The following is a 13,645-nucleotide window of genomic DNA, read 5'->3' as shown; positions in this document are numbered from 1 at the left end:
ACAGATCACACTGAAATATAAACCATAGTTTAACCCCATCTTAGAATCCCTGTTTGTGGAGAGGCAGAAGCCTCCAATTTGTCAAGTCACCTGGATTAGGGCACTGACATAGGCAACTAGATTTCTGCTTGCAGCTTCTCAAACAAGGAAGCCTCTGACTGTACACGAACACAGCAATCAAACCAAGTTAGTGTCTGCCAGACACTATCTGAATGTGAATTATCTGAATGAGACACACTGTTATCAGAAATAAGAAGTATTTGAGTCTACTTAAATGAGAGTCTACCTAAGTATTTGAAAGTCTACCTAAATGGGAAAACTATGGCTGAATCTTCTCAACATCTTTTAAAGGCAAATAGCAGCTGCACAAGCTTTACACTCAGATCAGGGCCATGGAGCAGAATGGGTATAACTCTTTCTCCTCGGTGCAGTTTTGACAACAGAAACTATGCTGAGAACTTAGCAAAAATTACAATTGACATTTGAATGTACCTTGTACAGGCTACCTACTTTTTGTCAAGTCAAGCTTCTTGTTTGATCACTTGAATACTTGCTTGCACACAGCATTGTATCTGTGTAGTGGCAACATTTGGCATGGCAGCCGGGTAATTGATTGTAAATGCTTGATTACTATGCCATGGGTTGCCATGGAATGCCTTTTTAAAAAACAGCAAAGTTAGCCACCCTCTCAGCCAGAACCCACCAACCACTTTTGGTTCTTATCCCAAGGGTTCATACCCACATGGCTAAGAAAAACCTGGGTCAACAAACCTTTGAGGATGCTAAGTTCTGAGCCGAGTTCCTCAAAAGTAAGAAAGGACAAAATGTTCACCCAATGTGTAGAAAATAAAAAAATTCAGTTACCAAGAAAGCCATGTCAATTTCAATCAACTATATAGTCTATAAACTTGGATAAACTCAGCTATCAGATTAAGAACTCGAAATGAAATTGTCTAAACCAGGGAGGTGTGCAGAGAAATGTAAGAGACAAAACCCACTGCCAAAATAAAAAGTTCCTGGCTGTGAAGAAATCATCCCCAAGGGTGAACAGAAATTGTTTTGGGGGAGACAACAGCCAAGCAAAGCATTGTGCAAATAAGCATGAACAAATTATTCCTAACTGCAATAGTTTGCCCGCAAACAATAGGTCAGGTAACTGTAAGGGACAGACCTCACATCTGTAAATTGCTCACCACGAAATGTAAGTTTTTTAGGTACCTCAAGAACGTAGCAACCAGTAGACAGAGATGGGAGAAAGTGGCGAAGAAACAATGCAAGAGTGTACACGAGTCCTCAGTGGGGTTTGTTTGTTTGTTTTTTGAGCTATCAAGAACACCAGCGCACTGTTTAAGCAAGGGTTTTTTTTGTTTGTTTGTTTGTTTTAATTTGACCACACTGGTCACAATTTGTAGAGAGCTTACAACCTTAACTGTCAGGAGATGGAGTACCTCTGACAGAAACCTATATACCACTATACTTAGCTCTGAAAGGGAAAAAGGCAGACAGCCTCTCTTTGCATGTCATTTTTTGTTTCCAGGGTTAGCAACGGACTGGAACAAGAGTTTTGATTGGTGAAATCATGCAAAGGTGGTTAAACCCCTTATTTCCCAATGCACAGTGCACACTACCCAGCTGCTACTTACATTTTAGAAGCACTAGGAAGAATCATCACATACCTTTTAGCATCTCATTAGATACACCCTAAGAAGAAGACACTAACAGTGAAGTTCAATAACATGAAATAAAAGTTACAAAGCATTTCATATCTTGTCAAGTACTACAAAGATATACCGGTATGTATTTTCTAATTATGTATGAAACCTGGGGGATGTATGATTCATTGAAAGAATCTCTGTTCAATGGCTGCAATGGCAAAATACTCGCTCCCCCATGACTTAATTTTATTTCCTGCATGGAACTTCAAATACATAAGAGAAATTTTTATATCACTTGAAGAGGTATGAAAAAATGGCTTTGCATTAGCACTTGTGTGTTACCTTAAATGGCTATCAACTACAGCCAATGCTTTGACAAAGAAATCACGTCAATATATTATATATTTAGCAGCAGCCTTATCTATGCATGCTTACTTGGGGACGTTTACTTGTGAATGACTCTGCACAGAATCCAGCTGTACAAGACTGAAGCAGCAATAATACTGAGCTGACATGCAAACACTGATGATCCCAAGTGTGAGATTTCCAATGACCAGTCCATACCAAGCCACTTCCTCAGCCTTCCCATAAAGAGAACCACAGCATTTCTATTTATTCTTCAGGCTTCCAACAGCTCTCCTTGCCACCTGCCAACATGGTAATGACTTCCTTTCTACCCAATACCACACAAGTGACTAAAGGAGCAAGCCTAAACAGGTCTGTTCAGAAGTAAGTCCCACTGTATTCAATGGATCTTAAAGGTAAAGGTCCCCTGTGCAAGCACGGGGTCATTCCTGACCCATGGGGGGACGTCACATCCCGTTTACGAGGCAGACTTTTGTTTTACAGGGTGGTTTGCCATGCCTTCCCCGGTCGTCTTCCCTTTACCCCCAGCAAGCTGGGTCCTCATTTTACCAACCTCAGAAGGATGGAAGGCTGAGTCAACCTTGAGGCAGCTACCTGAAACCAACTTCCGTTGGGATCGAACTCAATGGATCTTACTCCCAGGAAAATATGGTCAGGGACTACAAAATTAACTGAGCAGATTCCCGAGGGCAGGCAGAGAATTAAAGATACACAACTAATCAATTCTGAAGAAGTGAGCTGTGGCTCACGAAAGCTCATACCCTGCCAGAAAATATTTTTGTTAGTCTTTAAGGTGCTACTGGATTCTTGCTCTTTTCTACTACAACTAATCAAGACCCAAAGAACAGCTGTAAGATTGCCACGCACACATCAGATTGGCTATCAACCAGTTCTAGCAAGATAACACAAGTTGTTTTTGGAGTCAGGGGTCCCCACCACCAGCGGGAAAGGCGCTTGAGACAGGGAGGGCGTATGTTGAAAAGGGCGGCGGCCGGCTGCATAATGACATCCGCCTGTCCACCCCACAAATCACCGCTGCCCCGTCATCAGCCGAGACAGCGAGGCAGCCTCCAGCCCGCCCTGCCCATCACCGCTCGCGGAATGCTGGACGTAACGGTCTCCGGCAGCGGCTCCGGTGACAAGTGGAATCCCAACAGCTTCCCAACTCCCAGCAACAGCGCCCACAACAAAACACAACAAGGCGGGGGGGGGGGAGAGAGACGCGCTTCGCCTCCGCCCGCACGCCGGGAGGGGGGGGGAGCGCTTCCTTCGTACACGCGAGAGACCACACAGGCCCACAAGACAGAAACAGAGAGAGAGAGAGACGGAGATCATTCATGCCTGGGAGGTTTTGCCTTGGATTTGCTACTCTCGACATGCACATTTTCCCCCCATCCGAATTCTCAAAACTCTGCACGGGGGCTTATTTTCGGGGCCATTTATTCATGGGCGGTTTTGCCACTCTCTAGATGCACTTTGCCCTGACCTGGATGGCCCAGGCTAGCCTGATCTCATCAGATCTCAGAAGCTAAGCAGGGTCAGCCCTGATTAGTATTTGGATGGGAGACCACCAAGGAATACCAGGGCTGCTGTGCAAAGGAAGGCACTGGCAAACCACCTCTGTTAGTCTCTTGCCATGAAAACCCCAAAAAGGGGTCGCCATAAGTCGGAACTTTACACACACAGAGATGCACTTCCCCCCCCATCTCAAAACTCTGCATGGGGGCTTGTTATTGAGTTTTGAGAATACGGACCGAGGTGGGGGGGGGGAGAGAATAGCAACTCCCAGGCAAAACCTCCCGTGCATAAATGGCCCGAGTTTTGAGAATCGGGGGGGGGGGGGGATGCCCATCCACAGAGTGGCCAACCCAAGGCAAAACCCTCCCGTGCACAAACGGCCTCGGAGAGAACACGAACTGTGTGCCCGGGAACCCGCGCGCGCCTCAGCCGAGTCGCCCAGATCACAATAACAGCCGCAATAATCAAGAACAGCCGCCGCAATAATCACGGAAGCAGCTTCTCCGAGGCCATTTCTGCACGGGAGGTTTCGCCTTGGGCCATTTATCCATGGGAGGTTTGCCTTGGATTTGCTGCACATTTTCCCCATCCAAATTCTCAAAACTCTGCATGGGGGGGGGCTTATTTTGGAGTTTTGAGAACTCAGATGGGGAAAACGTGCACCGAGAGAGAGAGGCAAATCCAAGGCAAAACCTCCCATGCATAAATGGCCCTTGGAGTCGCTGCTCTACAGATGCGCATTTCCTCCCCCCCCCCCGCCGTCTAAATTCTCAAAACTCTGCACGGGGGTGGGACGGGGGGCTTATTTTTGAATTTTGAGAATTCAGACGCGCCTCTAGAAAGGGGGCATAGCCTGCCGCGCACAAGTGGCCGAAGACTCTCAGCGCGCGAGGGAACTTCTCCTCTCCCCCCCCCCCCGAATTCGGGGTTAGTTTAAGACTCCGGCAAGGGAGCCCTGCAGGAGAGGCAGGCGGGCAGGTGCGCGCGCACCCTCTCCGGCACCTCAGAGCCCCGCCACGCGCCTCTCTCCCCCCTCCCCCACCCCCGGCGTCCCTCCTTCCCTCAAGCCCTTCCACCCGTCACCGGCCGCCCCCCTCCCCCCTCGCCTCAAAAACAGGGCCGCAGGCGCGCCCAGGAGTAGCCACCAACGGCCGCCCCACCCGCTCTTGCCCCGGAGTCAAGCCGCTCCTGAGGGACCGGGCTCGGGGCCGCGCTCCACCTCCTCTCCCCCGCCCCATGAGTGGGCAATAACGAAGCCGCCGTCGTGGGGGTGGTGAGAATAAAAGGTGGGCCTCGCTTCCCCCCCCCTCAAAAAAAACCCCGTCTCTTTCGGCCCTCCGTGGCGGGAGGCGCTCCCCCTCCTCCGGCGGGCCCACCCCGCCCCCTTTCGAAAACGCGAACTTCCCTCACGGAGCCGCGGCGAAAACTTTTCCCCCGAAGTCCCGCCCGCCTCCCTCACTCCCACCCGCCTCCCTCACTCCCACCCACCGCCGCCGCGGCCCCTCCGACAGGCTCCGGGGACTGGTTCGCTCCGGAGAGCCGCCGCCGCCTTTCTCCCCTTCCCCCCCCCCGCCCCGCCAGCCCCGAAAGTTTCCCGGCGACTCACCGCAGCAGACGCGGGAGAGGAGCAAGCCCAGCGACAGCAGCCCGGGCAAGGCGGGCAGAGCCGGGCGGCGGCGGCAGCAGCGGCGCCGGCGCCCGGCGAAAGAGGAGGGGAAGAGGCGGCCGGGGGGAGCAGCGGCCGCCTCGACGGGCCCGGCCATGCTGGAGGCTCCGCTCCCGGCCAGCAGCAGCAGCCGCCGCCGCGACTCCCGAGAGCTCCCTCCGCAACCCGCCGCCGCCGCCTTCCCTTCCCAGCGCCGGGTCCGTGTGTCACTGTGCGGGGAGGCGCCGCGCCCGCCGCCCCTCCCTCCCTCCCTCCTTGCAAAGGAACGGGGCGCACCATCCCGCCCTGGAGAGGAGGGGGGGACAGGGACGGACACGCCCCCTCCCCTCTCGCCGACACGCCGTTCGGGCTTCCTCGCAGCCTTCCCCGAGGGGCTGGCTGGACCCGCCGGGGGCGACGGGACCCCTCGTGGGAAGCGGGGACGCCTCGGGGAGGGGGGGGGTCGCCGTCCCTTTCCCTTCTTTCCCCCCCTCCCGAGAGTTCTTGGTACGTCCCGCTCCTCCCCCTCCCCTTCCCCACTTGCAGTAGCCCAACGAGGGGGAGGAGGGAAATCAATGCTTCTTACTCTCTGCTTTTTACACTTTAAATCTCTCTCCTTTTCTTTCTCTTTTGTTTCTAGCCGTGATCGATTTGCCTTTCCTCTGCCATCGTTTCCCTTCTCCGCCTTCCCTTCCCATCGCCTTGACTTCTTGGCTCTTACCGCCTTTCTGATCGACTCTGGATATTATTAACCTCCCCCGACTTGCCCTTAGTAAAAAGTGAGACTTCGCTTGACGCGCCGCACGTGTATTTTTTTTAAAAGCCCCTTGTTTCTCTTGCCACACTAGGACCTTCAAGAACCCGTGTCGTCTCCTCGGACGAGCTGGAAGAGGCACGTACAGGACTCTACGAGCACAGCAAGCGAGCAAGAAAGAAGCGAGGACCGCCGAGAGGGGCGTTCCTCTTGCAGCCATGGGCAAGAACCTTCCTCCTCATCTAGTCGTGACATTGGCTTCAAAGAGTCGCCCAAGAGCTGGAAGAGGCTTAAGAATGCAGCAGGTGACGGTTAAACACCACCAGGGATTTCTCTCTTTCTTTCTTTCTCTCTCTCTGTAGAAACTGGTGCTAGAAGTTGGCAAGGGGAAACAAACTGAAATAACTAGAAAGGAATTCTAGTGTTTTCGGTCCTGGCCGAAAAGAAGCAATGCTTTGGAAGGAAGAGGAAAGGATGCGGTCAACCTGATGAAGTTAGATGAGGCGACCAAGTACTGGACCATTCAGTCACTGTTGCTTTGCCAGCCTAATCCCTGGGGGGGAATCCTGGCTTGTCTACTGCACATTGTCTATCCGCTGGACAGAGAAATTTGGAGAGAGGGGGGATAGCAGAGGTAGTGAGGGTGCAATCCTCCTTGCGTACACATTGCAACCTCAGGGGGGGGGGAAACGTAACTTGTGAGCCAAGGTTGCACCCCTTGCTGTGATTGTTTTGTGAGGTGGACGTTTTGTTCTCTGCCAGTAAGACCGCAACAAAATTCATTCCCCGCAATCCATTAAAGATGTGGGATGGCATCAAGGCTCAATTGCTACCGCACTGTGGAAGCATCTCTGGCATCGGTGAAAAGCTGTTATCTCATGTTTCTAATCCTCTTAGCCAATCAGATCTCTTTAACAAAGAATGGGCTTGGAGATGAAGGAAGGATGTTTATGAACGAGCCCTGCCTGCTTGGTACAAAGGAGCCAGCACATATTAATCGCCTGCTCCTGACTCTATTCCCTGAGGTCCTTTTGACGCCGATGGCAAGCAGTATTGAAGGGTTCAGCGCCTTCTTGAGAACACTTCGAAGTGTCAGTGTAAAACAATTGTAGGAGCTCTGACTTTAGATAAAGATTCAAAGGCTTTTGAGGATGTTTCACAAAAAGAATATATAAACATCAAGGAATATCATAGTGGCACTTTTGACCACATAGTCTTATCAAGTAAGGAGTAAGTTTCCAATTATGTGAAAAGGCATAGCTTAATTATCATGAATTAACTTTATGTTAAGTTTTGAGTTGCATTTTAAGTGTCATCGTAGTTTTAGATAATTTTAATTGCTTCAGCACGGTGCATACCTGTTTCACTGGATCTGCAGAGACTTGAACATGTTGGCATACATTAGAAACACTTGCCTCGTAGATTTGCAGAGAGAGTCAGAAACATTCAAAATAAGTGTGTTTTGCAAAACGTGTCTCCAGGACTGGGCCATTTGTCTATACAACATTATGTCACTTTCATACTTCAGTGATCCTATTATCAGGTGTCTGTACAGCTTGGCAAGCTCATTTTTCAAAGGTGCAAACAGAAGACAAAAGATATTACTGCTACCTCATTTACTACCTAACTCTCAACATGTGTACTTAGAACTAGGGTCCTGCTGATTTCAGTTGTACTTCTTAATTAGTGTGCTTGGGTTGGCAGCCTTGAAGGCTGCTGTTAGACAAATTCATGGATGATGTGGGTCTGTCAAAGCCGGTTAGGCATGGTAGTTAGAGGAAACCTATGAGCATCAGCAGAGGTTTCTTCCCCTGCTACCACTCTCCATAAATTGCTGCTCCTGTGGGACAGAGGACCCTCATGAGGGATGTCTTCAGTGGTAGTGGGAACAAGTGGAAACAGCCAATTTAGTCTGGACCCAACCCATAGGCTTTATATCCCTAAATTATAGTTGCAGGAGGACTGTGGCTTTCACACTCAGCATGTACACTACCCAGAGGCATTTCAGAGCAGGTTTCATAGCAGAGCCCATGTGCTTTGTCTACAGAAGCTTCTAGGTTCAAGCCTTAACTTGGAGCCAGTGTGATGTAGTGGTTAGAGCGTCAGTCTAGGATCTGGGAGACCCATATTCAACTCTCCACTCTGCCATGAAAGCATGCTGGATGATCGTTGGCCAAACACACAAGCTTGGTCTAACTTACCTCACAGGATTGTTGTGAGGATAAAATGGAGCAGAATGATGTAAGCCTCTCTGAGTTCCCATTAGGGAGAGAGGTGGAGTATATAAATAAATTGATTTATTTAGTAGACAGATTTCAAGTAGCAGGGAAAGATTCAAGTGTCTCTTCCTGAGATTTTGAAAAGCTGCTGCCAGTCAGAGTAGACAATACTGAGCAAGAGAGACCAGTCATCTGACTTAGGATAAGGCTATTTCACATATACATTCCTCATGCTGAACACTGTTGGAAACTGAATGCTAGATCAGGCACTTGGTCTGTTACAGCAGGTTGCCTCTTAAATTCTTAAAAGTATGGTATTATGAAACTAAACAATTCTGTCAAAATTATGACTCAAGATTGAGCAAAAAGGGCCATAGCTAGACAAGAAGAAAATGCCTTTTAACAGAAGCAGCTTGACGTCAAGCTGCATCCGTCTATCCTGCCTGTTTGGAACATGCTGTGCTTGAAAGACAAAAGGTGGAATTTGAAGCTCCTGAAGAGTAATCTCTGGTGTGAAGAGCTAGGGAGAGTCCCCATAATTTCAATCTGTAGCAAAAGCTACAGCTCAAATCATGAGATGGCTGCAAATTGAGTTACTATTAACTTCCTTGTCTTACCTGCATCCTATTTTGATCCAAATCTTATTGACAGGCAAGTATGGATTCTCAATCAGGTTTTTAAAAAAATCTGTTTCAGAACTATGAGCTAAAGCTACTTAACTGCCATAGGTTCCTGGGAGCAGTGTTGGTCAAAAGATTTTTTTTTAAAAGCCACATAATCATTTTTAAGGACAACTAAAATGATATAAAACAGTGTGAACTTGAAAACTTGTGCCATTTTGATTGCCCTTAATAAAAGCTTTTTATTTCCCCTTACACGGCTTTTCATTTTCTTTTATTTAATTGGATTTATTCTGTTTGATAAACTGATCCATACAATCATGATAATTACAAAGCATGCAAAGTATTTTATGCTTCCAGAGAAAATCAAAAGTCATTGATAAGACCATCAGGAGAATCCCATCCTTACAGACTGACCTCATGCATATTTACTCGTAAGAAAGTTCCATTATGATCACTGGACTGTACAAGTAAGTGTGCAGCTTAGAGTCAGACCCCTTTGCACACTTGGGAATAAGCAGTTTTGACCTCAGAAGATCTGAGTAAAACATTTGTTTTTATTTAAAATATTGCTGTACCGCTTTTTCTAGCACTCTCAACAACTTACAATGCATATTTTAAAATTACACCATACATTCAAATAATTAATGATTTAAATTAGCAAAAACAGTGGAAGTTGTAAAACCTCAAATCTACCGCGGCAGTTTAAATCTTTAAAACCAGCATGATAAGACCCAACATGATTGGGATCCTGCTGTTTGTGTAACTACTGATTAATATCTAATACCAGGTTGGCCTCCTTTTATGTTACTAATCCATAAGATAGCAAAAACTGTGTGTTTTTCCCCCTCAAAAGTCTTTACAAAAACATATAAGTTATTAGTGCTGCCTAAAAATAATGTGAAGAGAGTAATCCATAAACTGTTTGAGCTGCTTCATTTGCCATGTCAGCAGCATGTCACTGCAGTCTTCCAATGCAGAAACCAGTTAAACTGGAAAAGCTGAGATCCAGCTAATGGACTGCATGATCCCGTGATCCTGCTAAGGCAAACTGCAATCCTAAACACACCTGCTATGGACTGAGTCTCAATGAAGTCAATGGGATTTTCTTCTGGGAGAACACACTTATGATTGCCCTGGTAGTTACTGCAATGTCCTGTGTGTGCCAATGTTCAGCTAAAGCAGACCAGTGTGGTGTGTAGCGATTAGAATGCTCAACTGGGGCTGGGTAGAGTAAGGCTCAACTACTCCTCATCCTATCCTGAAGTTCATTAGGTGGTCTTGAGCTAGTCACAACCTCTCAGTATAGCCAATCTAATTGGGTTGTTATGAGGATTTAATGGGAAGAGGAGGACCACTTTGATAAACTGTGATCTATGTGATCATAATAATTACAAAGCATGCAAACTATGCTTCCAGAGAAAAGCAATGGTCAAAGAGGAATCAGCCACCCTGAGCTCCTTAATTTTTATTTTATTTACTTCATTTACACCCCACCTTTCCTCCCAATGGCATTTACATCATTCTTATCTGCTTTGTTTTATCCTCACAACAGCCCTGTGAGGTAGATTAAGCTGAGAATGTGTGACTGGCTCAAGGTCACCCAGCGTGCTTCTATGGCAGAATGAAGATTCAAACTGGGATCTCCCATTTTAACCACTATACCTGACTAGCTAATGAACTCCTTTGTAGCTAGGGTGCAATTTAAAAATATATAATCAATAGATCAATATGAAACTGTAACTGAGTTTCTATCAACGGGGGTTGTGTGGAGCCTGTGGAATTGTTGAACCACAACTAAATTTTCAGATATAACATTGAGAGGTCCTCTGCACAAGAAATTCATTCTAAGAATGTACTTGATACTGGCTCAGGTCTTATGCATCTGGTGTTTTTGGCATCTTTCTGTGTAGAAGACATCTCTCAAAAAGCTGGTGTCAACTTTGTAGCTTCACCAGAGCCCCTATGCGAAGGGCATTCAATTCATCATTTCATATCTTTGATGGTTATCTTTTTTGCAATTTCTAGATCTGCAGCATGTTTTGTTGTAACCAGACATTGCATACTTTGTTACTTAAATTTCTTGTTGAATTCAGCTATTGAAGGAAGTCTCTGACCATGCTGGGTAGCAGGGACTAATATTGCTTGTCTCCCATGTTATTGAATATATAACAGAAATCCTGGAAGAAAGGACACTTCAGTCTCTCGTTTCACAGCAGGCTTCTGAAGCACTCAGAAGGAAGAAGTTAGATCTCTTTCTCACTCCCAGAATATTTGAACCTTGTTATGAAGTGAGAGACTGAGCCCCCCCCCCCCAAAGTGTCTTGTTCTCCGGAGAACTTGGGAGAGATGTTCAGCACAACATGAGAGGTCTCTACACCTCTGAGGAGCGTGGAGATCAGTGGCAACCCACATAATGACTGGGAAGTTAAAAATGCAGGCCTCTCATTGAGGAACCAGAGCATCTGGATAGTGCTGTCCCTTGCCTTTAGGATTAGGTTACGTATATTGTAGTGGAGAGCCATTACAGCCATCCATTCTACAGCTACTATTGAGCTGTCCACAATTGGCTATCATCTGGCATTGAGTAACCTCCTCCTGAGATGTCATTGGACATCTTTCTACCTTGCCAGCTCTGGAAAGATCTTGGGGTTTCCTCGGACAACAGCTGTCACCTGTTGCTTTGGTATGCGACAGTACAATTGTAATAGTTCCTTGCCAGTGATACAAGCAGAGAAAGTTGCCCTTATTGTCAGCTCCGTCTGATTATTTCAATAACCCCCAGTTACAAGAGTTGTGTTCAGATGGGGCTTTGCATTTGTCAATGCTTTGGGGATCGCAGCCATAATTATGTATTTCATTAAAACATTTTCTGTTTGTTCATTTCCGTTTAAGCAAGTCAATATCACATCTTCTGGGATCAACACAGCAGTAGTTGTTGTGTAATAGTGTGTATAATTTTAATTCCTTATATCCACGTCCACCCCCCAAGCATCTGTTGTTTATTTTCTTTCCCTGTGAATTCAAGCTAAAGCATCAGCCTTAACTGATTTTCTCACTTTGATGGCTTTAGAGTGATGGTTAGATATTGCTTCAAAATGACTTTGGTACTCACTTCAGTTTTGTAATATAAGTGACTTATTAAAAAGAAAAAGGAAGAACTTATAACTTCCTTTTGCCTCTGGCAGGCTCTGTATCTATATAGAATTAAGACTGTGAAAGAAGTATAACAGACTGTAACACAATAATTCATACTTCGTATGTGAAAGGTCATATCTAGTTGGAGAAGGAAAAACAATAAGAATGAAGGAAAATGCTGTGTACTGAGAAAGCAAAAATATATGGTTTTATTTTGCTTGTTTATATGGATAATACAATGCTAGATGATATGGACTTATCTTTGTCACCATTTGTCATAATTAAAAAGGTCACAGACACAAGTGTCTAGTGTTTAGTTAATAGGCAACATTTTTTTTAAAAAAATGGCCTTTAATGTGGTGTTTCAAATCTCTTCCCAGATGACTTGTTTGTTTATGTAAAGATCAGAACAAAAATAACAAGGAGAAAGATAGGAGAGATTAATTGCTTAAAGTGGTGGCCTATGAACAAACAGACCTACTTGCTCCAGTTTGACAGTTAAACAGAGCATGTCCAACGGTGGTGGTAAAGAGACACTGTCCTCCAGTGTTATTCCTCTGAAGATGGCTGCCACAGCTGCTGGCGAAACGTGAGGAAAGAAAATACCAAGACCACGGTTACACAGCCCGGATAACCTACAAGAACCAAGTGGTGGTAAAGATTGACTTGAGTACTTGTCAGTTAGGTAGGTGGGATATGCCTTGTCTAAATAAAATTGGCCCCCAAACAAGAAATCTGCCCTGTCAAGTTTGGAGTTGATTATCCTTCTTTATAACCCGAAAAGGACTGTTCGGGTGCAGCTCCTGTTCCTTGTTAGCTCACCAACTGTTGTCCAGTCACAAAGTTCTGGAACAAGGCCTACATCTCTTGGTAGTAGGTTCTAGCTTCTCTTCTCTTTTATACAAATTAAAGTGAGATGGGCTGTTATACCTGCCAATCAGTTAGTTTGGGGTCCCACTATGGTTGCCAACCTCCAAGTGGCACCTGGAGATCTCCTGCTGTTACAGATTATATCCAGATGACCAAGATCAGTTTACCTGGAGAAAGTGGCTGCTTTGGAGGGAGGATTCTGTTTCATTGTACCCTGTTGAGGTCCCTCTCCTTCCCAAACCTTACCCTGCCCAGGCTTCACCCCCCAAATCTCCAGGTATTACCCAATCCAGAGCTGGCAACCCTACGTTCCACTCATTTACTGTGTGATTGGGCTTGAATGTCCCCATACTTCTGTAATTCTAAATGAACTGCAGCTACTTCAATGATAGTTTTCTTTCAACTGAATTTACAGGAATTGCTGCAATCCCATGTAAACAGGTTTGGCTTTTTATTTTTTAGTTAAGACCATGTCCACAGGGATACTAAAAGTCAAAGAATAATAACAGAGTTATGGGTTTACTTTTAATCTCTCTGTTTAGTTTTATATGTTGAGGTTTTTATAAAAGTTCTTTTCATGTATCTCATTTTGAGAATTTTACTGAAAAATTAGTCAGAAAGTTTCTACATTAAACAGATCTAGCATTTCCGCTGTAACTGTAGTTGGGCTAGTCACAGCTCTCTTAGAGCTCTCTCAGTACCACCTACCTCACAGGGTTATCTGTTGTGGTGAGGAGAAGGGAAGGTGATTGTAAGCCAGCTTGATTCTCCCTTTAAGTGGTAGAGAAAGTCGGCGTATAAAAACCTACTCCTACTCCTCCGTTTAATAATGAGCCAGGACAAAAGATTTTGCTGGCTAC

The 13,645-nt window shown here is 46.0% G+C and overlaps 1 protein-coding gene across 1 annotated transcript in view; it reads right to left on the bottom strand.

Moving 5' to 3' along the window:
* The window catches only part of NECTIN3 (nectin cell adhesion molecule 3), a 74,824-nt gene extending 69,522 nt beyond the window's left edge, over positions 1-5,302 (bottom strand). The window contains exon 1 of the mRNA XM_056858180.1: positions 5,146-5,302. Coding sequence (XP_056714158.1) covers positions 5,146-5,302 — 157 coding nt within the window. The remainder of the gene's footprint in view (positions 1-5,145) is intronic.
* Positions 5,303-13,645: the final 8,343 nt, after the last annotated feature.

The sequence above is a fragment of the Euleptes europaea genome, chromosome 12 (assembly GCF_029931775.1).
Source record: "Euleptes europaea isolate rEulEur1 chromosome 12, rEulEur1.hap1, whole genome shotgun sequence".
Classification (NCBI taxonomy): domain Eukaryota; kingdom Metazoa; phylum Chordata; class Lepidosauria; order Squamata; family Sphaerodactylidae; genus Euleptes; species Euleptes europaea.
This window is presented reverse-complemented; position numbering and strand designations above follow the sequence as displayed.